Here is a 27,967-nt window from a genome sequence, read left to right as displayed (position 1 = left end):
ACATTGTCTTATCGGGGCTATTTATAGCTACTGTGCGGTATGAGCTTTGCTCATTGTTGAAGGCCGTACGGTTACATTTAGTTGTTTATGTCTCATTGACAATCATACCACATCTTCTTTGTTATATTCAAACAGTAGTATTTTAAATCTTAGAAAAGCATTGCCATTAAAGTAATGAAAATTGCTTCATTGCACAATGTTTGGTAAATTGTTTGTTTGCAGCAATTGGATGAAACGTTAGAGCTTGGAATAAATGGATAATGTGTCCATGGGACACTGATGATGCCCCCTCTTACATAAACATGAAACATAAAGCATTCCGTATAAATTTTATACCATTTGGTAAAAGCAAACTAAAGTTGGAGAACAGAAACGAAAAACTCAGAAAACGACCTCATGAAGTAACTCCGAGCGTCGTCACTACTTTATTATGATCTCTTATATACGGAGAAAGACTAAAAAACTAACAATTTCCCGAATTTTATAGTGAGTCCGTGCATGTGTAGACACATATTACTATCCTTGTTTTAGATAAATTGATTCAAAGTTGACTGATATGCATAGAAGTTTTTTTTATTAGAGTTTGTAAAATGTCCAGTGGCAAATACTTCAGGCATGTTCAGGACGACACAATACAATAGTTGTGTCTTAATGCATCCATAAAAAAATATTATTAGAACACTCTGTCAGTTGTAAAAGTCATTGATAAAAATAAAATACATTTCGAATGATGTAAACGTGTGGGTTGTGTGCGTATTTGAGGAAAAGACCAAGTTCAACATTCTGTCATTCGTAAAAATTATGCAATAAAAATATCTGAAAATTTATATATTAATCCTCTATAAGTAAAACACATGGCGCATTATGTAAATTTATTAACTAAATTGACTAAAAGTGTCATAAAAATGTGCCATTTTTCATTCAAGCCTGCGTTTCTATAATTTGTATTCATGCTATATAAAAATCGGAAACGGTGTGCATCAGACTTACAAATTCAATAAAAAGACAGCTTAACAGTCAGTGAAAAAGTTATCGGGGTTCTTGAAGCAGAATAACCAACACTTCTATCTTGTGAAAGGACAAGACGGGGACAAGCCATAAAAACACAATATATTAAACCGATTTCTATTGAAATCATCTTTCCATACATTAGGTTTTTTTTTGGTTTTATGACGGGAGACAAGAGAAAGGGGATGGGAGAATGGAGAAGGGTATCCCTTGTCCGACCATTCATAAATCTAGAACTGTAAAGGTGACGACATCAAAATTCAAATCTATTCTGTGGTTTTTGTGGCAAAAAGCATTGTGCATAAGTTTTATATATCAGTTGGTTGAGGAAGACTTAAGTTAGAGTATGGAAACCAATTTTGTAAAAACGGACGTAAACTATGATACATGTACGTACATTCGGATCAACGTACAAACAGACAAGGATATAACTTAATGACCCTTTGCTACGGCGGGGGCATAAAAATGTACATTTATGAAATAAAATAAAACTCCGCGAAACTTCATGAATTGTTTTTGCACAAAGACCGTTATGGCTGAACGTGACGTCATATAAATGAAAACTAACAAACTGACGGTCATAACGTTACTTGTATGATTCAAATTTTGATAAAATTTCATCAAAACGACAATTTTGAGGTAGGTGTTGTTTTATTTTCGATAATATTGTAGTTATCAAACATTGGTTAATCAAAGCAATTCAAAATGGCGGGTCCCTCCTTTTTTCAATTATTTGAATTCGAGTTATCTCCCTGTGTACGCAAACCTTACCTTAATTGTCTCATGTATTCATTTAAGGCAATACGAAATGTTACATTCTTTATTGGTCTATTTTTACCGATGAATTCCTCCAACTCACTGGATTTAGTCAAACGTTCAAACCACCGCTCAATGTATTGCTGTAGTAGATCATCAGGAATCACAATACCAAAACATTCATATCGGTTCTCACTATTGACTCTGATGTCCTTCTCTGCCATAACAAACATTGTTTTGATAAAATTATCGTTTGCATTCAAAATGAGAGAGGCAATTTTTTCTGTGTTTAATTGTCTAATGTAGTTACACAAAGAAGTACGAAATATAACATGCTTCAATACTCTAGATTCTCCGATGAATTCTTCAACAGGCCAGGTTTCTGTCAAACCTTTAAACCACCTTTCAATGAATTGTTGTAGTAGATCTTTAGGAATAACAATACCAAAACATTCATATTGGTTCTCAGAGTTGTATTTGATGTCTTTTTCTGTTAAAACAAACATTGTTTTGATGAAAAAAAAATTGCATTCCAAATGAGAGAAGCTATTTTTTCTGTGTTTAATTGCCTCATGTAGTCACACAAAGATGTACGAAATTTAACATTCTTGAATACTCTAGAATCTCCAATGACATACTCTGCTTGTGACAAATCTTTAAACCACCTTACAACGAATTGCCGTAGTAGATCATCAGGAATAACAATACTAAGATTTTCATATCGGTTCTCAGATTTGTCCTTAATGTCCTCCTCTGACATAAAACACATTGTATTGACAAATTCCTTGTTTGCGTTCAAAATAAGAGAAGCTATTTTTTTCTGTTTTTAATTGCCTCATAAAGTTACACAAAAAAGTACGAAATGTAACATTTTTCAACAGTCTTGAATAACGCACGAAGGACACAACATCCCAGGCTTCTGTCAAACTTTTAAACCACCTTTCTATGTACTGCTGTAGTAGATCTTCAGGAATGACAATACCAAAACATTCATTTTGGTTATCGGCGTTGTCTTTGATGTCCTCCTCTGACATAACAAACATTGTACTGATCAAATATTTTTCTGCATTCCAAATGAGGGAAGTTATTTTTTCTGCGTTTAGTTGTCGGATGTAGTTACACACAGAAGAACGAAATTTAACATTCTTCAATAGTCTAGAATCTCTCATGAAGGACTCAACATCCCAGGTTTCTGTCAAACATTTAAACCACCTTTCTATGTACTGCTGTAGTAGATATTGAGGAATGACAATACCAAAACATTCATTTTGGTTATTGGTGTTGTCTTTGATGTCCTCCTCTGCCATAACAAACATTGTGTTGATAAAATCTTCTTCTGCATTCCAAATGAGAGAAGTTATTTTTTCTGCGTTTAGTTGTCGGATGTAGTTACACAAAGAAGTACGAAATTTAACATTCTTTAATAGTCTAGAATCTCTCATGAAGGACTTAACAGACCAGGCTTTTGTCAAACATTTAAACCACCTTTCTATGAACTGCTGTAGTAGATCTTCAGGAATGACAATACCAAAACATTCGTTTTGGTTATCGGAGTTATCTTTGATGTCCTCCTCTGACATAAAAAACATTGTATTGATAAATGCCTTGTCTGCGTTCAAAATACGAGAAGCTATTTTTTCTGTTTTTAATTGTCTCATAAAGTTACACAAAGAAGTACGAAATGTAACATTCTTCAATAGTCTAGAATTATGCATGAAGGACTTAACAGACCAGGCTTTTGTCAAACATTTAAACCACCTTTCTATGAACTGCTGTAGTAGATCTTCAGGAATGACAATACCAAAACATTCATTTTGGTTATCGGCGTTATCTTTGATGTCCTCCTCTGACATAACAAACATTGTACTGATAAAATATTTTTCTGCATTCCAAATGAGGGAAGTTATTTTTTCTGCGTTTAGTTGTCGGATGTAGTTACACATAGAAGTACGAAATTTAACGTTCTTCAATAGTCTAGAATCTCTCATGAAGGACTCAACATCCCAGGTTTCTGTCAAACATTTAAACCACCTTTCTATGTACTGCTGTAGTAGATATTCAGGAATGACAACATGAAAACATTCATTTTGGTTATCGGCGTTGTCTTTGACGTCCTCCTCTGCCATAACAAACATTGTGCTGATAAAATCTTTTTCTGCATTCCAAATGAGAGAAGTTATTTTTTCTGGGTTTAGTTGTCGGATGTAGTTACACAAAGAAGTACGAAATTTAACGTTCTTCAATAGTCTAGAATCTCTCATGAAGGACTCAACATCCCAGGTTTCTGTCAAACATTTAAACCACCTTTCTATGTACTGCTGTAGTAGATATTCAGGAATGACAACATGAAAACATTCATTTTGGTTATCGGCGTTGTCTTTGATGTCCTCCTCTGCCATAACAAACATTGTGCTGATAAAATCTTTTTCTGCATTCCAAATGAGAGAAGTTATTTTTTCTGGGTTTAGTTGTCGGATGTAGTTACACAAAGAAGTACGAAATTTAACATTCTTTAATAGTCTAGAATCTCTCATGAAGGACTTAACAGACCAGGCTTTTGTCAAACATTTAAACCACCTTTCTATGAACTGCTGTAGTAGATCTTCAGGAATGACAATACCAAAACATTCATTTTGGTTATCGGCGTTATCTTTGATGTCCTCCTCTGACATAAAAAACATTGTATTGATAAATTCCTTGTCTGCGTTCAAAATAAGAGAAGCTATTTTTTCTGTTTTTAATTGCCTCATGAAGTTACACAAAGAAGTACGAAATTTAATATTCTTCAATAGTCTAGAATTACGCATGAAGGACTCAACAGACCAGCTTTCTGTCAAACATTTAAACCACCTTTCTATGTACTGCTGTAGTAGATCTTCAGTAATAACTATACCAAAACATTCATTATGGTTATCGGCGTTATCTTTGATGTCCTCCTCTGACATAAAACACATTGTATTGATAAATTCCTTGTTTGCGTTCAAAATAAGAGAAGTTATGTTTTCTGTTTTTAATTGCCTCAAAAAGTTACACAAAGAAGTACGAAATGTTACATTTTTCAACAGTCTAGAATTACGCATGAAGGACTCAACATCCCAGGCTTCTGTCAAACATTTAAACCACCTTTCTATGTACTGCTGTAGTAGATCTTCAGGAATGACAATACCAAAACATTCATTTTGGTTATCGGCGTTGTCTTTGACGTCCTCCTCTGCCATAACAAACATTGTACTGATAAAATATTTTTCTGCATTCCAAATGAGGGAAGTTATATTTTCTGCGTTTAGTTGTCGGATGTAGTTACACAAAGAAGTACGAAATTTAACATTCTTCAATAGTCTAGAATCTCTCATGAAGGACTCAACATCCCAGGTTTCTGTCAAACATTTAAACCACCTTTCTATGTACTGCTGTAGTAGATCTTCAGGAATGACAATACCAAAACATTCATTTTGGTTATCGGCGTTGTCTTTGACGTCCTCCTCTGCCATAACAAACATTGTACTGATAAAATATTTTTCTGCATTCCAAATGAGGGAAGTTATATTTTCTGCGTTTAGTTGTCGGATGTAGTTACACAAAGAAGTACGAAATTTAACATTCTTCAATAGTCTAGAATCTCTCATGAAGGACGCAACATCCCAGGCTTCTGTCAAACATTTAAACCACCTTTCTATGTACTGCTGTAGTAGATATTGAGGAATGACAATATCAAAACATTCATTTTGGTTATCGGCGTTGTCTTTGATGTCCTCCTCTGCCATAACAAACATTGTGCTGATAAAATCTTCTTCTGCATTCCAAATTAGAGAAGTTATTTTTTCTGCGTTTAGTTGTCGGATGTAGTTACACAAAGAAGTACGAAATTTAACGTTCTTCAATTGTCTAGAATCTCTTATGAAGTACTCAACATCCCAGGTTTCTGTCAAACCTTTAAACCACCTTTCAATGTATTGTTGTAGTAGATCTTCAGGAATAACAATACCAAAACATTCATATTGATTCCTAGCAAAGTCTTTGATGTCATATTCTGCAATGACAATCATTGTATTGAGAAAGTCTATACTTCCAGTCTGGATGATATAAGCAACATTTTCTGTGTTTAGTTGTCTGATATGGGATTTCAATGCAGTACGAAATGTAACACATTTCAAAAGCCTATTGTCCTTCATTAATGTTTTCGTGGAATTAGTCTTTATCAAAGCACTAAACCATTTCTTAATGTATTGCTGTAACATATCATCAGGTAAAATAATGCCAAAACATTTATATTCTTTAAATCTATTTCCAACATGATGTTTGATGTCTTTCTTTCTCATGACAAACATACTATTTAAAAAATCTGTGTTTGCCTTTTCCATGAAGGCAATTATTTCATGTTTTGAAAATTGTCCCATGTAGTCAAGAAGCATAGCGCGGAACTTAAAATTCTGAAGATTTTTATTTTCAACTATATCTTCTTTCACGTTACAAGAACTCACAATATCGGCAAACACCCTTTTCATGTACATTTGCAACTTGTCACCTGAGATACGTATTAAATAATGTGTATCTTCATTGTCATCTGTAACAACAAATCTCTCACGAATAAATCTATCTTCAGCATGTTCAATAAAAAAATCTGTGAATTTTTTTTGCGTTCCAAAATAAAAACCTAGAAAATCAAACAGTTTGTCATGAATAGTTTTGTAGATGCCTTCATCATAGGTCACAAACGTCCCAGTCAGTATTTCAAGTTGGGACTTAAGTTTCCAACCTGTGATATTTTCGTCTATTTCACAAACTTCTATAATGTCTTCTATGATCTCTTTAACTTTAGAATCCTTACCCGTGAGATGCTCCTCCTCTAACTTGTTATTGAATATAACTAACAAAAGAAGTGCAAAATATTTGAACTTACCTTCTGCACAATCATTATACATTTTAGGTAACTCTTGTTTGTAAAATGAAAATGGATCATTAAAAAACATTTTAATATTCAAGTGTGGATTGTTTTTCTGAACATGATACAATTGACATAAAAAAGGCAGACATTCATAAGCACCGAAATGTTGCAATGCTTCTAATGCATGATTCTTAAAATACAGTGTGGTCATATTTTTCTTTTCCTCAGACGTTAAAGATAAGGCGTCAGACATTAAATTGCATTCACAAGTTTTGAAGATTTCTAAATTTGTAAACCCTTTATCATAAAAAACCTGAAGTCTGCATGTTAAAATCAATTTACAGTTACCGTTTTCTAGAATACATTTTATTTCGTTCATTGATTTCTTCCATTCTTCTATCCTACTTTGATTTGCTGAGAAATTTCCACACATGTCATCGACAATATACAATGTTTTTCTGCCAGATTTATAATAATCTTTTATTTCTGTTGCATATGTAACATAAATGAGTATATATCCCTTTCTTTTCATTCGGAGAGCTACATGTCTAACAATTGCTGTTTTTCCACTCCCAGATGGTCCTGTCACACTTACACAGTTTTGTGTTTCTATACAAGCAATCACATGATTAGAAGCCCTTGTTTCAATGTAGAGACAGTCTTCCCTCTCCCATTTCTCTATTTTATCCCTCATGAAATCTAATGTGTTAATTAAAAATAGACCTTGATGTATTTATGTTTACAAAAAAGGGAAATGAGCGTCATTTTTATTTCTATGTAATTGGAGATATATCTGGTCGATATTTGATAATATGTTTTCCATATTTTGTTATTATTATACTATTATTATATTATTATGTTACAATAAATACTATTTTGAAAAATAACAAAATATCATAAACTGTTACTAAGATCAGCAATGTTTTTTTTATCACATTGAACATGTAAGTATATACGACCAATTTAATGCTGAAATGACTGAGAACTTAAATAACGATTAACATGTGTAATGCAAATAATGCCCTTATTATGTTTAATACTTTTTTTCATAATTTTAATTCATTATGATTATATTTATAAATTTTATAAAATATTTGTCAAATGTCCAAGGTACTAATTTTAAATGTATGAACAATTAAAGGAAATTAGTTTCCCATCCTGCTTTTCAATCTCTTTATCTCAGATGTAAGGGAGCGGACCATTATTTTTTCAGACTTTTTTAAGTTCTGTAATTTGTATACTATCAATTTATCAGTCTTTTAAAACGTTTGTTAAGTTGAAACATCCTTAAAAGAAAATCAAAATTCCTAAATACACGAATGTAATGGTATGCTTGCATGACTATTGTAATTATTGAAGAAGTGTGCATAAGTGATCAAGTGTTCTCTTTAATTCAAGAAAATATGATTCCAATGTGATGTTTCACACTGTTGTTACTGTATGTCGTTTTGTGTCGAGCATGACTAATATGGTTCTCGAATGGTTGTTACCAGTTTTATATTTCCGATACGGGGGATATGCTTTAGGCAAGTTTCACATCATTATTAACGAAGTTGCGACATAATCCCGTGTCAACGAGTATTTGTGATTTGTTCATGTATGTACAATAGTTATCAAAGGTACCAGGATTATAATTTAGTACGCCAGACGCGCGTTTCGTCTACATAAGACTCATCAGTGACGCTCATATCAAAATATTGATAAAGCCAAACAAGTACAAAGTTGAAAAGCATAGAGGATCCAAAATTCCAAAAAGTTGTGCCAAAATATTCGACAAATGTTCCGTCTGATAATTTTGTATTTGTCAAAATTTCTTTCTGTATGAAGCATACAAACAGTGTTTAATCGTCTGATGTTGATGTTTGGAAACGAGAACAGACTTATGACGTCATACTTTTAAGATGAGAAATACTAGAGCAATAATTGATGGTATTCCCTTTTGTATACATTTTTTTTTATGAATGAAATGGTTTAACAACTTTGAGAATTGGATATTGTTTGATATAAACTATCGTTGATTAATTTCAACATTGATACTAATGATGATAAACTTGCCAATAGCATGGTTATCGAAATATTGAAATGAATTAACTCCATTTGATATCGAATTCAACTCATTATGCAACCGTGTTTAATGATAATAAATAAAGTGTTGCTACACTACTCTCTCTCTCTCTCTCTCTCTCTCTCTCTCTCTCTCTCTCTCTCTCTCTCTCTCTCTCTCTCTCTCTCTCTCTCTCTCTCTCTCTCTCTCTCTCTCTCTCTCTCTCTTGATAACAACAACCACCTACCTTTGATATTATAGGGGATATGATCGTCCTCTTTCATGTTCATGTCTTTCTTTTTAATTTTCACTTCATCTGGAACAGAGTCATCATTCGTGTATACAATCTCTCTTTCGTTCTTTATTCTTTCAATATCCTTTATAGGTGTATCAAATAATTTATTTTTGACTTGTTGATCTATTTTGCGCTTTTCAAGTTTGTTCAATTTTGTTAATAATTCATTACGGCTTAATCGTAGTATAGCCTGCAAAAAAAATTTGAGTCACTCAATTAGCATAAACACATATTAAATAGATTTAAGAATATGTGAACAAAACATGTCTGCAACCGTTTTTAAAGGAAATTTTTTTATCAACCATAAACAGATTAAAAGTATTTGGTGAAACCCAAATTATACACATTCTACAATCATGTCATTTTGCATTGTTTTCAATGGAAGTGTTGCAATACTTTTTCCAGGTGTATTTAATATCATTTTTTACAAGAAACATTGTCAGGTCAGCGTTGCTCATCTAATATTGTGAGGATTCAGTAGATATGACAGTATATACATGTGTCGATTCAGAAGAGTTCTTGTGTGGAAAAATGGCCATTGTTATATAATAATTCGTTTTCTGTGTGTTATATTTTAATGTTGTGTTTCTGTTGTGTCGTAGTTTTCCTCTTATATTTGATGTGTGTCTCCTCAGTTTTAGTTTGTAACCCGGATTTTTTTTTCTCAATCGATTTATGAATTTCGAACAGCGTTATACTACTGCCTTTATTTATATAATACTTGACTAATGTACGGGATAATGTAGAGCTAATTGCCTAATAATGCTTTTGGCCTCCAATACAAAATAACGTGTACTTTATCATCTTGCAGAGTCATGGTTTTACTAGATGACAGTTTACCAGTGTTTTGTCAAATAATCCTGTAGTTTAGTGATAAGTTTTCAGTAAACCCTTTTGTAGTCTTTCACTTGTCTTTCCGACGTTGTATGTTGTATTTTCTGGTGAGATTGTTAAACCCTTATATTTTGATAGATACCTAGGTAGCTTCTGTAATGGTGTTGTTCGCTCTAAAATTCAATGTACAATAGGATCGTCAACTTATTGGATTTTTAGAACCGAATAGTTCAACCGAATAATATATATATAGTTTGTTTTCGACTGTTCGACTAATGTCATTTCTAACGGAGAATGCGTAATTGTTATCTCTTATTTTGTTGGTCAATATGACTGTTTGATGTTTAAAATTTATTTTGAAGTTCATTTGATCAAAAGTCCTTTTTTCAGGAAAGAAGAATTACTTTCTACTGTTTATATTCGTTTTACCCTTTTGGATACTTCTGTCTTTTGAAAATGGGTAATCCTTGAAAATATTTTCTTGGACTTTAACGCGATATTTAATGAAAATGAAAATTTCTAACATTGTTGAAACTGGATATTAAGGTTGCATGTATTAAATTATAGACACCGAATCATAATTTTCATTATTCAAGGTTATTTCCTATTCGTGAAAATCCAAATAACTGTCAATTACGTGGAAGTATGGGAAATAGCCTTAACGCTCCATAAATGCACATTTATTTAGGCTTTGTGGTATGAGTACTAAAGAGACAACTCATCTTCCAAGTCACAATGTGAAAAAAATTAACATTTATCAGTGTCCTGTCTTGACTGCGCATTGTGATGTCAAAGGAAGCAACATTCAAAACTCATATGGTGGAGGAAACTGACACGTCAATGATAGAAACAAATCAATGTAAATAGAACAGAACTTCAAAATTGATGACAATTTTTTTTTAGCAAAACCAAAGACTGTGCAACACGATTATCTATAAACATCGGAAGTGATCTGGAGGTAATCGGGTAAGGAGAAATCCGTCTTGTTGCTCATGTTAAGTATATAGTTGTCCAAGAAAGGTACACTGTCTCAATATTGGTAGTATGAATACTTCGTCACTTCTCTTGGATTGGCTACAAGGTTACTGGGAATTTATAAACAATGTATAATTAATATTCTGTCTATGTGTTATGGTATAAGGAATCTTCTGCTTGATAGGACATGTATGTTACTAGTTTTTTTCTAAATTGAAAAAATATTTGAAAGTATTAAAAAGGTGTTCAGTGTTAGAATTTTCTAGTCAACAATTGAAGCAATAAACATGTTCATACTCGAGTACTTTAAGTTTTAATAGAATTATAGATAGATGATATGTCAATATCGGGAGTACAGAGAAATACAAAGATGTGAATTTCCCGTTATTGTATAGTGAATAGGTTAGTGTATATGTTTAATGTAATACAAATCAATTGTACTGAAATGTAACAACACAATGTTGTGTAGGTGAACTCTTTGATCATTGTTTAGCCACTCTCTTACACTTGTCAGGACTAAATGACATGGCCCATGTTTTGTGCGATATGTTCAAATTCCTTAGGTCTTTGTGTCTATGTGTTTCAAGGTCGTTGTTTACTCTGTAGAGCTTATTAGGGTTGGATTAACAAGATAATGTAAAGTTGTAATGTATAATTATTGTCCGTTCTTAAGAACGGCAGTAGTAAAGACAATGTTTTTTTCCAAATTGAATTTAAGTGAAATGATATTCTAAACTTGCATGCAAATTTTTACTTTAATGACTTCCGATTAGATCCCTTGACAAGCTTTTAACTTATAGTACTCCATTTCCTAATTAGATATAAGAAGATGTGCTATGAGTGACTATGGGACAACTCTCAATTTAAGTCACAATTTGTAAAATTAAACCCTAATAGGTCAAAATACTGTCTTCAGCATAGAGCTTTGACTCACACCGAACGAGAAACTCTTATGAACCACATAAACAAACGACAACTACTGAAAATCAGATTCCTTTCTTAGGACAGGTACAAACAAATACTGCAGGTTTCAACATTTTAATAGGTACCTACCTTCGCCCTTGTTGGAAACAATAGTGAAACATCCCAAAATGGAAAGACGTACTATAAAACATCGATTGAAATGGCTGAGCTTAATCACAAAACATAATCACACAAGTGAACATACACTGAACGAATACATTTGATCTATGATACAATGTAAATAACTATTTACAGCATTTCATGTATGTTATACTCAAGAACAAAAATGTGTTTAAATTCAAACACAAAACCTGTTTATGTAATCTATTAGTTGGTGTATTTGGAGACAGTCTACATATTGTTTAGTATGCAACATTATGTTCTGGTGAACTGTCAAATTCTTGTCTTGGTTATTTTATAGCGTACGGATACATTTTCTCATTATTCTATAGATCATGGAGCACGCGTGGTGTTAATAATTGGTAGGTCTACAGGACAGTTTTTGGTTTTCAAACAAGACCGTGTTTCTTGAAATAATCAGTTGGGTTACATAAAAGTGAAAATGTGTTATAAATAGCTATTATCCGTTCTAAAGTCAAGTGTTATATTAAACTGGTGAATATTGTACAATGTTCTGGCGTACTATTCTTTGGTTGACTTGAAAATGCACAGCTGTATACTTGAAATATGTCTATGAGACATAATATATAGATATAGGAAGATGTGAATTGAGTGCCAATGAGACAACTTTCCATCCAAGTAACAATATATTAAAGTAAACCATTATAGGTCAAGGTATGGCCTTCATCACGGAGCCTTGGCTCAAACCCCCACAAATTACTAGTGTAAAACCTTTCAAACGGCAAAACCAACGGTCTAATCTATAAATATACATAATGCACATTCTGGTGGATAATTAAAATATGGCTAGAGTATGGACAGTGCACAAGTGTGCTAACTTATTATGCATAAGTCAGATGTATGTGTGATTTAAGTGTAGACAGTATAGGTGAACTGTTTGATTCGTCTTTGTAACTGTCCCTTATATTCAGAAATGTCAGGAAGCATTGTTGTATTGTTCTGAAATTTACTTAAGCCAGGTGTGTTATATAATTAAAGATTAGACAAGAAAGACTGAAAGTATAGAGAGTACATGTATATTATCATTACTTTTTGAGTTCAATGACATATCATTAATGTATTGACTATATTCATTAGAATGCCAGACACGTGCAATCAACAATTATTCTACAGGAAATTGAACTTTTGTACGAAGTATTGTCTAATTTGTACAGGATCTATATCTTATTGTTATTGTAATAATATGAATATTGTATTACAAATGAAACAACTCTCCAAAAGAGACTAAAAGAGGAAGAAGTTAACAACTATAGGTCATCATACAGTTTTCAAAAATCATGCTGCATAGTTTCTTGCTATAACCGGCCACGAAATGACAAATGTATGACAATTCAAACCAGTAAAACAAACAGCACCAATACAGAAGTCGGTGCAAAATGAAAGCTAAAAGACTAGCCAAACCAATGCTGTAACAATAAGCTAGATATTCCTAAAGATAACCAAAGTCTAAAATCCACATATCATTAATCAACAAGCATTGGATGGAATGATCCTTACAACTGAGGACAGGCACATACAGAATGTAGTGGAGCTAAAAATTGGACTATGATTCTTGAACATGGGACAGTGGTAAAACAGTACTCAACTCAACTATACTGTAGGGCAGATTATTGTATAACAACGAATAATAAACTTATAAACATTGAAAAGTTATTAAATGTTTGCAAAGAAAAATATATTTCTACAAAATTCTCCTGTGTCAAAATGTGGACTTTTTCCTTGCAGAAACGGCATCACTTAAGGTCTTTCTCTGTCCATTTTGTGAGAATTGTTACCTTATTTCGTAGCGCAAAAAATTAAAACCACTTCGAATCAAGCCATCATACCTATATGTGTTTACGATACGGACACAGAAATGAAAGAAACCCATGTCGCAAGCCTGAAACGAATTACGCATCTTGAGCCAGTTCGATTTTCCTAATGAAGGTTAATCCGTAAAAGTGGTCGGACGCATGAGTTTTATAACATAATGTGCAAAAAAAAAAAAAATGTAAGCAAAGAAAATGCGTAAATGAAGATCCATTGATATTTGTCCGGGTTTTAATCCGTCAATATTCTCATTGCAATTCTCAAATAAAAATTAAAGGTGTGTCGTAACTTTAAATTCTAATATAACGACCTCTTATCGTCAACCAGTATAATCACAATATATCTACCTTTAGCGCAAACGCAGTAATACACAAAAACGGCTGTTCCGCTTTACGACCAACTTATTTATACTGCCAGATATTCTCAATTTTCGACATAAAAAAATCCTCAGTTTATTACGGCCAAGATTCAGATACAATATATATCTATCTCTATTCTACAGCAAAATAAACAAATCAGTCCATTTCAATTTATTATTCATTGTAAAATTTCATAAAACCAAAATTCCGCGAAAATAATGTTATTGTCTGAGCATGGCAACGCAACACGGTGACGTCACAACTATGTTTCCGAAATGAAAAATCAAATGTACATACCAGGTGTTTTAAACCTTCTTGTACGCTTCAGAACGAATAAAATTACATTGGAAGAAAATATATATTGAAGTGAAAAATGCGATTAAAAAAAAAACATTGAATTATATAATATTACTAATATTATAATATTATTAAAATTGGGTAAAACGGAACAGCCAAAACAGTATCGTATGTATAGGGCTCTCACGGTAATTTGTCCTATTAGAAGCGAAATAATTCATGGCAGCCGTAGATTTGTTTTCATTTAGCCATGGGTTGGGCACTTATATTAGCTTTTACCCCTCGCTAACGCTCCGGATAAAATAATCGAATATAAATTCCCACCCAATGGTTAAATGAAAACAAATCTACGGCTGCCATGAATTATTTCAAAAGTTATTGTACGCAAACTTTTTATATATCAATGAACGACCAATTTAGAAATACTGTCCGTTGATGTAATGCAAACAATTGATCACCCGAACAACCTATAAAATTGTTATAAAGGTGGATTGCTTTTGGACTTTTATCCAAAATGTGTTTATATTTATTGGAAGAATTGCTAGCATGGCGTTAAGTGTGCCGAGTAATTAAATAATATTAAAATCTTTTAATTATCGCTTCTTTTGTGGTTAATTTTCATTTGTAATTATCTATCGAAAATGCCTAATATTACTTTAGTTTGATTGGACTACATACTGTTTCATTGCTGTAGGGTCAACCGTAGAGTTTATTGGTGTACTGTTTTATAAACAATTTTGTATGCTGCGCTGAGTGTAATTATAGATCATCGTTAGTTCTCTCAACGACATTGGTTTTCTCGCTCGAACCGGTACGGCGAAAGTGAGAAAAGCAATCGAGTTGAGATGACCAATGATAACCTGTTTATCGCTATTTTACCTATAAGAACGTTGTTAATTTCGTTGTTAATTTCAATTGAAACGGCATATGTTCCCGTAGTTGTAAGCGATAAATTTCAGATCACTCTACCACACTGAGAAAAAAAATACCAGTCAGCAAGATCAAAGGAAAATTTCGTAAAATAGCAATAATGCATGATACTGTATTTCGAATTATAGATAACGAGTGAAGTTGAAAATGTTCACGGATTATTTGAAAGCTATACGTTATATAATAGACATACCTCAGATACATCAGACCACCAGTTATTGAATTCAAAATCTTCTAATTTGAATGCCGTTAGATCAGCCAATAAGTTTCGATAAAATCGGATCCGCTCTATGTCGTCTTCGTCTGTAATGTCTTCTTTTAATGGTTGTGAACCCCAACCTTGGTTTGGTTTTGGCAGGGAAGTCTTGCTGTTCCTGATGAGTTCGTATAGCGAAATAAAATCATAGTTGGTTGCCTTAATATGATCATGTACAACTGAAATGATAACGTTAATCGTAAAATAGATGATAATACTTGATGGTCAATTCTACATAGATATTTAGCCAAAAAATGGATATCGCAAAATTGAACTTTAAGTTATATATATACATAAGTTATATCAAGTGCTGTTTCGATCATGTCGATGCAAAGAGTTATTGTCACAGTATATTCGTAAAATAAAATTCTTTACTTTCACAAATCTGTGATATCGAGTAAATAGTTATTTGTTTTTTTATCCTTACCTTTCATCTATTCATTAAAATAACATATGTCAACATTAACCTAAATGAACAGTGAAACAAAGCAACCTCTTAACCAGAAAAAGAATGAATGTAATCGATGTATGCATAATACATTATAGTTAATGCATATTTCAAGGTTAAGTTGTCGTAGAGTACACCGGGGGTTGTGATTAAATGAAAGACCATCCGTAGAGAGATATTTCTTTGGACAATCCTGACACTCCGAGGTGTGTTCTACGACATGAAAATCTTTAAAATATGCATTATCTGACTTATATACTGTCAAAAAAAATTATTTTCCAGAAAGATTTGAAAAATTTAGAATCTTATTTTACCGTACACACTAAAGTGGGTTATTCCTTTCTAATGCGTCCAGGTGTCAATACGTCCTACAGCTCATTTTTAATGTGAAATAAAACTCACTAATTGATATAGATATAAACCTTAGAAATTTTTATCCATGCACAATAACAATATTACTGTTACTGCATTAAGTAAGACACAAATGAATTGTTAGCATCCGATAACGATGTATGAAAAATACAAGATATTTTGCAAGTATGTTATTGTATCAACTTAGTTTATGGAAAAAGGGGGCGGGGTTTACGTTTGTATTTTTTGTATTAATGACATTTCTATTGCGGAAAGTGGATATTTTTTTAACAATTTTTATTTTATCGAATGAATTATTCAGAATGATTTTCTGTTGAAAAGCAATACATTTTTTAACAGATAATCAGGATATATTTTTATACCCTCTCCCACCTGACCGTATTGTAAGGTACGTGAATGTTATTCAATAGAATATAAGAATATGAATGTTATTCAATAGAATATAAGAATATTTAATTGTTAATCATTTGATAGAGTAAACGGTATACATACTTTCCAAAAAAAGTTAAGAACTGACACGAAGGGAGTACGAAATCGTGATACATGCACATGTAACACGAAAACGAATATCAATACATGTAGGTCACAGTATGATTGCCTATTCAGTGTGTATCGTGGTGATTAAGTATAAAATATTTGACAATGGACCTTCAGCAATCAACAATCAATCAACCTATTCGGTGTGAATCAATAAGGTTTTCAAAATCTTACAAACTAATATGTTGAATCTGGCTTTATTTGAAAGTGTTGTGAAAGTTTTGCATTAAAACCCATCTCACATATATGATAATTTGTCTGTATTGTAGCAACAAATTAACAAAACTTCACATTATTTGTTTCTAAAATTAAAACGAGGGCTGGATGATTTTGTTTACATCTATCATAGATTGAACTTTAAAAAATAAATTCCCAGATCGGCAACAAAAAATTATCAGACGAATATAATTTTGAAGCAAAATATAATTTGCATTTTTATCAAGGAAAATAGTGATCTCACACAGGTCATCATTTTTTGCCTTGAAGCATATTTATTTTTAACATGGTATCGTCCAGGTTGATTCTTTGAAAGAATGACCCATCGTTCCGAAAGAAAACAACTCCATATAAGTAACAATAAGCCTTTTGATATATTGATTTCGATTTATATCTATCAATCTAAAAAATATATGTAACAGTCTTTTTGTTGATAAATTCTCATCGAAATATAATATTTCGTACCTGATTTTAGCAACTTTTAATTTTTATTTATAATAGTATACTACCTGGAACCAAAATAGCTATTTGATCACTTCCATATTGCAATTTGTTCAGTGCTACTGGTGTTGGCTCTTGAACATTTCTCATAAAATACATTCGAACTGCTTCAGTGCCGAGTTCCTGACATAGAGCATAATATCGAATGAAGTTGCTCTCCTCTTTCGGCAATGAATTAATTTGATCTAAAAAGAGCGTTCGAGAACTATTGACAAAGACTGAAAGCTATAACGAACAATTATTTACCAAAAACAGTTAAATTTAAAGGCAAAACATGCATAACAATGCTAACAGGTTATACAAAAGTTTAACATAAGTATTGAACTCAACCCCAAATCCAAAAAGGGGAAGTAATAAAAGCTGTCAAAATCAAAGGTTATCAATTAAGTTAAAACATATTGAGTTATCATGTATTTAATCCACTTGCATAACTAAATATGAATGTATAACCCGTAGCGTTACTTGATTCGGATATCAATTTCTGGCGTTAAGTTGTATAATTCACTCCTAGTGACGTAATTCATAAAACTGTGTTCTTCAACGAAAAAAGGCTGTGAAAGCAACGTAATAATGAAGTGTGGGGCATCAACACTTACATGGGGCCAGAATGGTTTATGGCTATGGTAGTCATTTATTAGAAAATCAATATGACAGACCAACATATTGTAAGGAAGCTAAAAAGACCCCCTGGATGACAAAATGTGGAATAATTGAAAAACTAACGCAATAATGTACTAACTCTTAATACGAAAATCAAGGGGGGAAAAGCCAAGTCATTGGCCGAAGACAGATTAGAACTTATAAATCATCAATTTTGTCACAAATTCCAGTTTGGAGTGGTATATCAAGTAGATAAATCTCTTTTTTAAGGTAATGTTTGAGTTTTCCTTTATATGCGCATCAAAACAAGACGGCAAGTAGCAAGAGAGATGCATAATAAATACCCTTTGAAATTCCTATGGTCTGTTAGAATAAATACCTAACGAACTCAGAATATATACATATGCAAAAAGTCAATCAATTTAAAAATCTGTTTCGTAGAAATCAGTGTGGTTCTTCACAAAGTGAATATAGTTCTTGACGTTGCACGGATTATGTTCCTACGATTTCCAAATGTTTGTATAAAAAAGATTTGTTTAATGAGATCTTTCAGTTGAACATGGAAGATAACCAATCCGAAGTTTTATTTTTACGGTAAAAATGATAAGAAAAAGATATTGCACATCCCAAAGTAGATCTATATATTTTTGTAAACAGCACTGGCTCTTGTCAATTGCTGAGCAGTATGGTTTTTTTTTCATTGTTGAAGGTGGTAACCTATAGTTTCTTACTCCTACTTAATTTGGTATAGGAACAAGACTTTCGCATTGGTGATTTTGTCTTGAAGACAAAGTCATAATATCTAATAATTTGGTTGAAATTCAGTTTGCTGATTTTGTTCCGATTTTATATTTATTTTGTGTCCCTTAACTTTATCTTTTCTACCAAACATTCATCAATCTTTTAGTTATTCTACGATTTTTTGTTTATAACAGTCGAAGGGTTCGACCTTTTTATTGGCAGCCAGTAAAAACGAAAAGAGCCAAGACATGCACTCACATGTGTTAATAATATAAGATAATAACAAAATGTATTTTGTGGATTTAAATTAAAAAAAAAAATTATACGATACCATTATGAAAAGACCTATTTTAATAAACTTTTTATGCATATTCAATTGATATCTCTTGCTAAAATTATGTGATGCATTGTTGTGTAATGCTGGATGTACAAAGTTAACTGATCTTACCTTTTTGATGGATATTATCTAATAACTCGATTAGAAAGTAGACTAACGTAAAACCTAAAAGAGACGTATACGTATTACATATTTCAAGGACATATTCGCAAACGTGGGTGTATATTTATTAAAAACAATACAAATTTGTAGTTACATATCTTATTACATTAGTTCAAAGGTTAATGGCTGTAAACATACAGTAAACATTACATGTGCTTTTAAAAATGGTCAGCCTAGATAATAATCTTCTTGATTTACTTGATAATGACATTTTATCTAGGCATTTTAACCAAAATAAAAACACACTTTAGAGTTTAGAGTCAAAATATAATCACAATTATCTGAAAAAATTAGAATTTCCTAATACTTACCTTACGTTTAATTAACGATAAAACAGGTAAAAACTGGTAATCAAATGAGTTTTAAACTATCTCATGGACGATCATTAAATGTATATTCGACATTACAAAACTGATTCATACGACTTTGTATTCATTTTTAAGATCACTTTTTTAAAACTACTTATACCAAAATAAACAAAGTGACATTTACAGCTTCGTTAGAAATTTAAAATGTAAAAGACATGATATATAAATGTGGGGTTGACACCGGTTGTATGGATAGCCCAACCTCCCTAAACGTAAGAACACCAAGGAGAGAGAAATATATCAATGAATCTTAGAATAGTTCATTCCAATTGTACAAAACAGAATAACAACGGCCACTTCTAATGAATTTACGACAGTATACTATTACAGTACACATGACGTATTGAATGTGCCTCACACGAATGCATCTACGCCCCCAAAATAACAAAATAAAACAAAATTGGGATTGTGTTTGTAATGGTGTTATCTCATTTATTTTCTAACCATGACAGGGATGTTAAAATGGAGTTTTGTTTGTAATGGTGTTATTTTTTTTTATGAAGCATAACTATGTATGAACAAAAACATACTGTATATATCGTAGCTTTAATCATTGTAAGTCCCAAAAATATGTAAATGAAATAGCTGATTTAGTATCTTAACTTTTCCATTCGTATACACAATAAAATTACTGTAATATAAGGCAACATTATGTAAAACCAAACAGTAAACCCACTTATAAACAAACAAAAACCCTGTAGACGAATCATGAGTAACACCATTATACTGACAAATAAGATATATGTAAAATGTAAATAAAATACAGACATTTATACCACAAATAAGACACAAAATAAAATCAAAAGGGAAAAGTTTGTGTCTGATATAAGACGTTGTAAAAATAACGCTATTCAGTCATGTTAGTTTAGACACAGACATATATATCATCAATTTGCGTTTTGCACTAATTGTAAAAATATTACAATAAAAAGATTGAATCTAAAGAATTATGATGAATAGCCATCGGAAAGCAAGTCAATGTCGGGACAACTCTCGCAAAGATATCGCATATTATAATCGCAAAAAAACTTTTTGTAACAACGCTTTTACAAGGACATTCTACCCACGATTAAAATGCCGAACTTTTTTAAACCATTATGCAACATGCTCATATTGACCGTTAACAAATTAATAAGTTTGCTGTCTATTACTGATTTGTTAATTACGATGTTGCCTCTAATGAAATGGTTACATATTGTCCATTAATAATATAGCAAGCTGATATGTGTTTTTTTTTTTATTAAAATTGAAAGACAGGTGAAGAAAATAAAAGGTTGTATTACATAAACTTGGTGAGTTGCATACAATTTATGTCTTATGATCTAAAGACGAATCAACATGTTTAAGGTTACTCATATAAAATGCATGAATTTTCAATTGTATGGACATTGGTAGATCATTTAAGAATGCCTGACTGGTGTGTTTGTATATTATAATTTTACATTTTGTCTTTGAAGTAGTGATGTCACCTTCGTGAAGTTACTAATAGAGTACTCGTTGCTTTTATCGAGTGCTACCCATGTACTAGTTTGGGAATATATCATTGTGTATATCTACAACACCGAAACACAAAAAAGATCTTATTTTACTTTCTGCTGTTTGTTATTCAATTGATGCATAAGTATCTTTTTAAACGCAATTCATGCAGTTAAAGCTAATAAAACACGTATGGCTTTACGAAGTCAGAGACATATGTTGGCTATGCAAATTTGGAAAATAGGATTTTGGGACGACCATTCTTTTTTCTTTTTTTTTCGGTCTTGTAACGAACTTTTCTTGACGTTAATTATTAATGAACTTACCAATACAGATAGCTGTTACAGTTATTACTGAACAGATTTTCCAAAATGCTGGAAAATAAACCATTATGTTATCCAAACGGTGTAGCTTAGAATGTACTATTTCTTTTTGTGGTATAAAGTTGTAAATTTAACAGTTAAGTTGCAATAAACATATTGAATTATTTGTGTAAGTTTCTCTATTTCATTGGCACAATTTAAACATTAGATTTTATAAAATGCTATACAAGCAAGCAAACAAATGTGTCAAAATAGATGGATTTCCATATTGAATTGAAGGGGTAATCCATAATCGTAGGTTTAAATCCGAGCATGATTCCGGACATTGTAATGTTTAAATTGAGGTTGATACCTACATAGTTAATATACTTTTGATCATTGAGGAATTGCAATTTTAAATTGCTCGAATATATGTTAAAAGGAATCGTTTTAATAACTCAATCAAGATGAATTGTAGTGAAAATATGATTAATTTGTGATCCTTCTTAATGCTTTAAAGCCCGACATGATTCTTGACGAACAAGTACCGACCGTACAAGGGCTGTATAGCCAGTCAAGGTAGTTAAAACTTCCATACACACGAAGACTTTTTTGCAGCATGCTCATTTTATAGATTTTAGTTAGGGCAAAATTGAACAATTTGAAGAAAAAAAAAATGATATATCAAAACTGTGTGGAACTTTGGACTTTTTACACATTGAATGTTTCGGAACGATGTTATTTGAAACGAACAAACAGTCATTTGCTTAATTTGCACTTAATGCATATTAAACATACACGAACGTACCAGTAAATAAACTTGAACAGATTGTCATTTTAAACAAAAAATCGTATTCATTACAATGACATGAACATATGGGCTATATCATATAAAATAATAATCTAGCAGTAGGTATATCAATTGTCATTAGTATTTTTGCGTTTTAGGTTTGTGAACATTAGTTCGTTTGGTAGACCTTAGCTACAATGTATAGGTCGTGTTTAAATAGGAATTTCAAACTTTACATTTCTGACTTAATATGCATATAAAATGTACAATACATTTTAAGATATAAGCTATTTTTTTGAACAAGATATATTGATCCCTTTCACAAATCGTCCTGAATCATTTTAACGACATACGTCAGGCCGAATGGATCAAATTGCTATATTAAAGCTATTTATTCTGCAACTAGCTGTGTTTATTTCATAAATATACATGTAGTAACATAGCTATATTTTATATAATGTCAATTTCATCATGGAGCACTTTCTCCACAATCAGGCGTCCATTAAGGGATGAAGATAAGTTTGACATTTGTGTTACGATTTAAAAAGCTATCATTGTATTAATTTAAGTTGCAGTATAAAAATAATATTAGTGCAATTTCAGAAAAATATCAACTGTTTTCTACTCGGTGCAAAACTGGATAATGGCTCGGTAGAACCTCACCCTTCCCCAGGTTCTCAGCCTCATACAAAAAAGTTGATATTTTTCTGACATTGACCTTATATTGTATATATGAAAATACAATTCTTACATGTACCTGTCGTTGGCATATACTGTTTTCCTGGAATGTTTGACGTCTGATTTTGGATTCCTACGCTTCTAACTCTGTGAAATAAAAATATCATATCAAATATCAACTAATGTAATTCAAGTAAAATTAAAACAGCAAACCAATTTCCATGAAAAGGACAGCAAAACATTTGAATAGGTGAAGGTATCTATTGTATTAACATCTGAAAAACTATGCGTTACCTTTCTATAAGAATCGGCTTGCAATGTGCTATTGACGTGTTTATCTTCTTATGAATGCATTCATAATCTGAAATAAAGAATTAAAAACAGTCTCCTCAATGCTATAAAATACAAAAAATCCGTCATATTCTGATTGAGAAAAAAAAATGGTACTATAAAATCAATCAGTGAAGAAATGTTTATCAATCTTGACAAGTAGGTGGTTTCTATCTTTAAACTTAACACTCAACAGAAAAGTCTGACAATGTACATAACTTAAATGTGTTGGTGACACTCATTTAGTAGTTATGATGATCTCAAGATATTTTTTAATAAATTGTGCTGTTCTGTTTTTAATTTTCTGGGGACATGATTAAGTTAAATGGTTACATCTGGTTTTGATACACCGACAGTATTCACAAACAAGAGTCTTTATCAGCAGTTTTGTCAAATGAAGCTTTTCTTTGTCACAAAGGTCCACTTTTATAACCTTAAAACTATGATATAACCTATACCAAATGTATAAACACTATTTTGCTTTTTCTTCTTTTCGCAAATTGTATTGGAAATCGTGCTTAAGATATGCACTGCTTGCCACGATTTTAAATTGGGTTATGCATTTCACTGGTTAGAAACAAAACAAAAGAATTATATCGGTCTGAATGATTATATTCCCTTATATTAACTATAGATTGATTTATAATAACTTATTATATTTGTTTTTCATTTTGACGCTACCAGCGCATAAGTAATCATACAATTGATAACCTTTTCTTTAAAAAAAAAAAAAATACAATGACAACAGATATTTCATTTATTTTTTAAATCTTAATAACAGTAACTGAAGCTAATGATCTATAAAAACTCACAATAGTTTTATTTTGCTAAACAAATCATTAGAGTTACCTTGTGACAGCATTTTGGTCAAATTATGGCATGCCTTGAAATAACATGAACAATCGTCTACTGAAGGTACACAAAAACATGGATTTCGAGGCTTTACAAGAAAATCGTAACCCCTCGTATAGTCACATCTGCATGAAATATCTGTATGACGATTTCCGTTTCTATAGAGAACTTGTCCTTCTTCATTGCATGCAGACTTCATAAAAATACAACCTGTGCTGACATTTGTGTAAAACTTAATTGGCCAAGGATGATACCGCTCTTCCGAACAAATCTCCGCATCTAACCCTCCACGAAGAACACTTTTCCTACCTAGAAAAAAAATATCACCAATCTGTATAAAGTAAACAAACGTTTAGACTGAAATTAAACCAAAATCTCTAAAACAGTACTATAAAAATCAACAAAATTTAAGGCAAATTCAAATAGAGGAAGTATATAAAAACTGGCAAGAATAAACGTTCTTAATTAACGCAACAAAGTACAATTAATTTTCAAGCTATTACACATTCTTTAATACATGTCAAGTATAAATAAATCTGATTTTTTTTCTGCTAAAATAGAGTTTAACAAATCTTCCAAATTGATATGTTGCATATCTTCCTTCATAGTTTTCGCGACAATATGTAGTAAAATTGTTGGTTCTATACTTTTCATCCAAAGTTTAGTTGAATAACGCGAAAGGTTATGTTTTGCTTTTCTTCTTTTAGATTCAATATCGAATGTACCAATACAATAATGACTGTACCTGGCTGATGAAAGTCGAATACTGTGCAATTTTCCGAAAATCCGTTGATAAGATCGTTCTTGAGGCAGAAATATTTTGACGGATCAGGACAAAGACCTCTTGCTCGAACGGACCATTGTGCTGGTTCAGGGCATTTGAATGGGAAAGCTGCACACAAATGAACCTAAAACATGTTTCAACAAATATTTTTTGAAGTCAATGCATTGCTTAATCAAATGATATCGGATATGTTCCTTACGTCGTAACTACAGCCCCTTCCCTTTCATGAATATGACCTACCGAATAAAACTATTTACCGGAGTTGTGATCACATAAGTAACACGACGGGTGCCATATGTGGAGCAGGATGTGCTTACCCTTCTGAAGAATCAGATATCACACCTAGTGTTTTGTGGGGTTCGTGTTGTTTATTCTTAAGTTTTCTATGTTGTGTCATGTGTACTATTGTTTGTCTGTTTGTCTTTTTCATTTTTAGCCATGGCGTTGTCAGTTTATTTTCGATGTATGAGTTTGACTGTCCCTCTGGTATCTTTCGTTTCTCTTTTAAACAAGGTAATTTTCAATCTTTGGTATAACAGCATGCAACAATTCTCTTAATTGTCCTTGCTATATTGTAAATTTAAATAAAAGTGTGTACATTCCAGCCTTCCCATTTTTAAATTCAGCTTTTGAACAAACCCTTAAACAAATGAATGCAGAAATAATGTTCTAGTCTTAAGAGTAGGCACAGCTTTTACATAAAACATCGCCACACAACAGCTGTATTTATGATCATTCTAACATTTTCACATATAGCAAAAGGTTTTCTTCTATAATTATGACGAAATAGTACTTCCGGACAAAAGCACATCTACAATTGCATCTGTCACTTAAAAAAAAGCTTACTAATTTACATTTTGTCTTTATAAAACGAAAATGTATTCACATTTACCTTTTTTTACTTCCTCCTGGTTCAGGTTTGAAAAGATCTTGTAACGCATGATGCTAGAAACATTCTATAAAATGCGATTTGAAGTTTTCATAATCATTATTATATCATCTTATATTTTTTTAGTTAATCAAAGAATTTTTAACAAAATCAGTCAGAATTGACATAATAACTAAGTTGAATAATTCTATTTTGTTTAGTAAAATATTGACAAAAAACATTTTGTTAGTGTGTTTTGCGACCATAAATTTTTTCAGTATCTCGTTTTAGACGTTAAGGTAATCTTGAACAGTGATATTTACCAGAATCAGGATTCTGAAAAACATAGTTGTCCTATTCCTCGTTGAAAGATATCATCTGCAAAAAATGAAGAAATCTTTCACATCATGAGCCTTTAAATTGATTCATGCTACTTTTAACTTTCGATTTTAGTGCAGTTATTATTTACAATAAAATCAGTATCTAACGATTGTGGAAATTAAATTCATTTTCTGTCCTTCAAACGAAAGAAATTTGATGAACTTGATGATGTTTTCTTTTAAAATTTACATTATTTTAGAAAGAAAAGCAATCTTTGTTTATAAAACCAATCTATAAGAATTTGATATCTTTCTGTGGTCCCTTAAATTTGCTTGTTGTTTATTGTTTGAATAACACTTGAGTGGTATCACTATGTTATAAGGATCATCCTCCACGATAAGTTTTATACATCTTACAAGAACGATATATGATATATGTGTTAAATAATGTTGTCTGGAATATAGGAGTGAATTCGTATCTTACGGCTTAAAAAATTGTCATTTCCGATCTCATATATGTCAAATGGTAGCTTTAATCCTACAAAACCCCAACGTATATGGTTTCTTTTTGTTTTATTGTTTGATTGAATGATTGATTGGTGTTAAATGCCACTTTCATAAACCCCACCGAACTTCGTTAGGAAAACTGACAGTCTTAGTCGATTAAACTTATAGTCGATGGCACCCCTATAAGCGGGGCTTTAATTTACAACCTCTTATTTGACTGGGAGGAATTGAACTTCTTACACGATTCGGCCAACTAGGCCCTATTTTCCCTTGAAATAGAAATAGATTGCAAACTTTTTAATACGAAACCGTCTAAGAGGTAACTGTACACTGATTTGTAAAATGTATGGTTCTATGTACTTTATAAAGAAATTCGTGTTGGAAAATAGCTATTTCTGGTTATCTTTTTCAGCTGACGTTTCCAATATAATACTAAGTATATATATACAGCCCAGGTGGACGTGTGGTCTAGCGCACCGGTTACAGTGCATGTGATTTGGTGTCACGATATTTCAGTAGCATGAGTTCGAATCCCGGCGAGGGAAGAACAAACAATTTGCGAAAGCATATTTACAGATCTAACATTGTTGGGTTGATGTTTAGACGAGTTGTATATACAGAATGTACTCAGCCATGTATCACCCTCACTGCTGGTGATCCGATGGATAATAAATCTGTTGTAGAGTTGTCCTGGTGTAGACGTACTTACATATATATAATATATGTAGCTCCCTGCACCGCGATGGTGATCCGTACTGCAATTGTTACACTGAGAAGCGATGGTTTGATGCTGTCGTGAGTTCAAGATCACTCTAAAGTGTGCTGGTCTTATTGTGACGCTATCTTCTTGATAGCTACGTCGAGGTGCGATGATGGTAACCCTGAAGTGCGATGGAAGTGACTTTGAAGGGCTATGATTTACACAAATTTCATTTGTAATGCAATTCATGTCGATGTAGATGTCAATGTATACGTTAGAAGCAGGTTTTTTTTTAATATTTGAAGCGAATAAGAGAATTACAAACTTCTAAATGTACGGGAAACGGGAAGAATTTGTTGATAGGGGAAAGTTAATCTTCTGCAGCGATTTCTGTTCTCGAAATCCACAAAAGTGTGCGTGACATTATCTAATTACATACAAATTAACTGACAGACTATATTTAATATACTATTACTACAAACTAGAAACTCATGAGAAACACATGGGTAAAATTTTAATGCAGAAT

The 27,967-nt window shown here is 32.0% G+C and overlaps 1 protein-coding gene across 1 annotated transcript in view; it reads right to left on the bottom strand.

Annotated features, from left to right (window-relative positions):
• Positions 1-26,286, bottom strand: part of LOC139494668 (uncharacterized) — a 163,820-nt gene extending 137,534 nt beyond the window's left edge. Inside the window, exon 1 of the mRNA XM_071282832.1 lies at positions 26,238-26,286. Within this exon, the coding sequence (XP_071138933.1) occupies positions 26,238-26,261 (24 nt within the window). The 5' untranslated portion in view covers positions 26,262-26,286. The remainder of the gene's footprint in view (positions 1-26,237) is intronic.
• Positions 26,287-27,967: the final 1,681 nt, after the last annotated feature.

This window comes from Mytilus edulis, chromosome 11 (assembly GCF_963676685.1).
Source record: "Mytilus edulis chromosome 11, xbMytEdul2.2, whole genome shotgun sequence".
Taxonomy (NCBI): domain Eukaryota; kingdom Metazoa; phylum Mollusca; class Bivalvia; order Mytilida; family Mytilidae; genus Mytilus; species Mytilus edulis.
The sequence above is the reverse complement of the archived record's forward strand: the minus strand, read 5'-3'. Positions and strand labels throughout refer to the sequence as shown.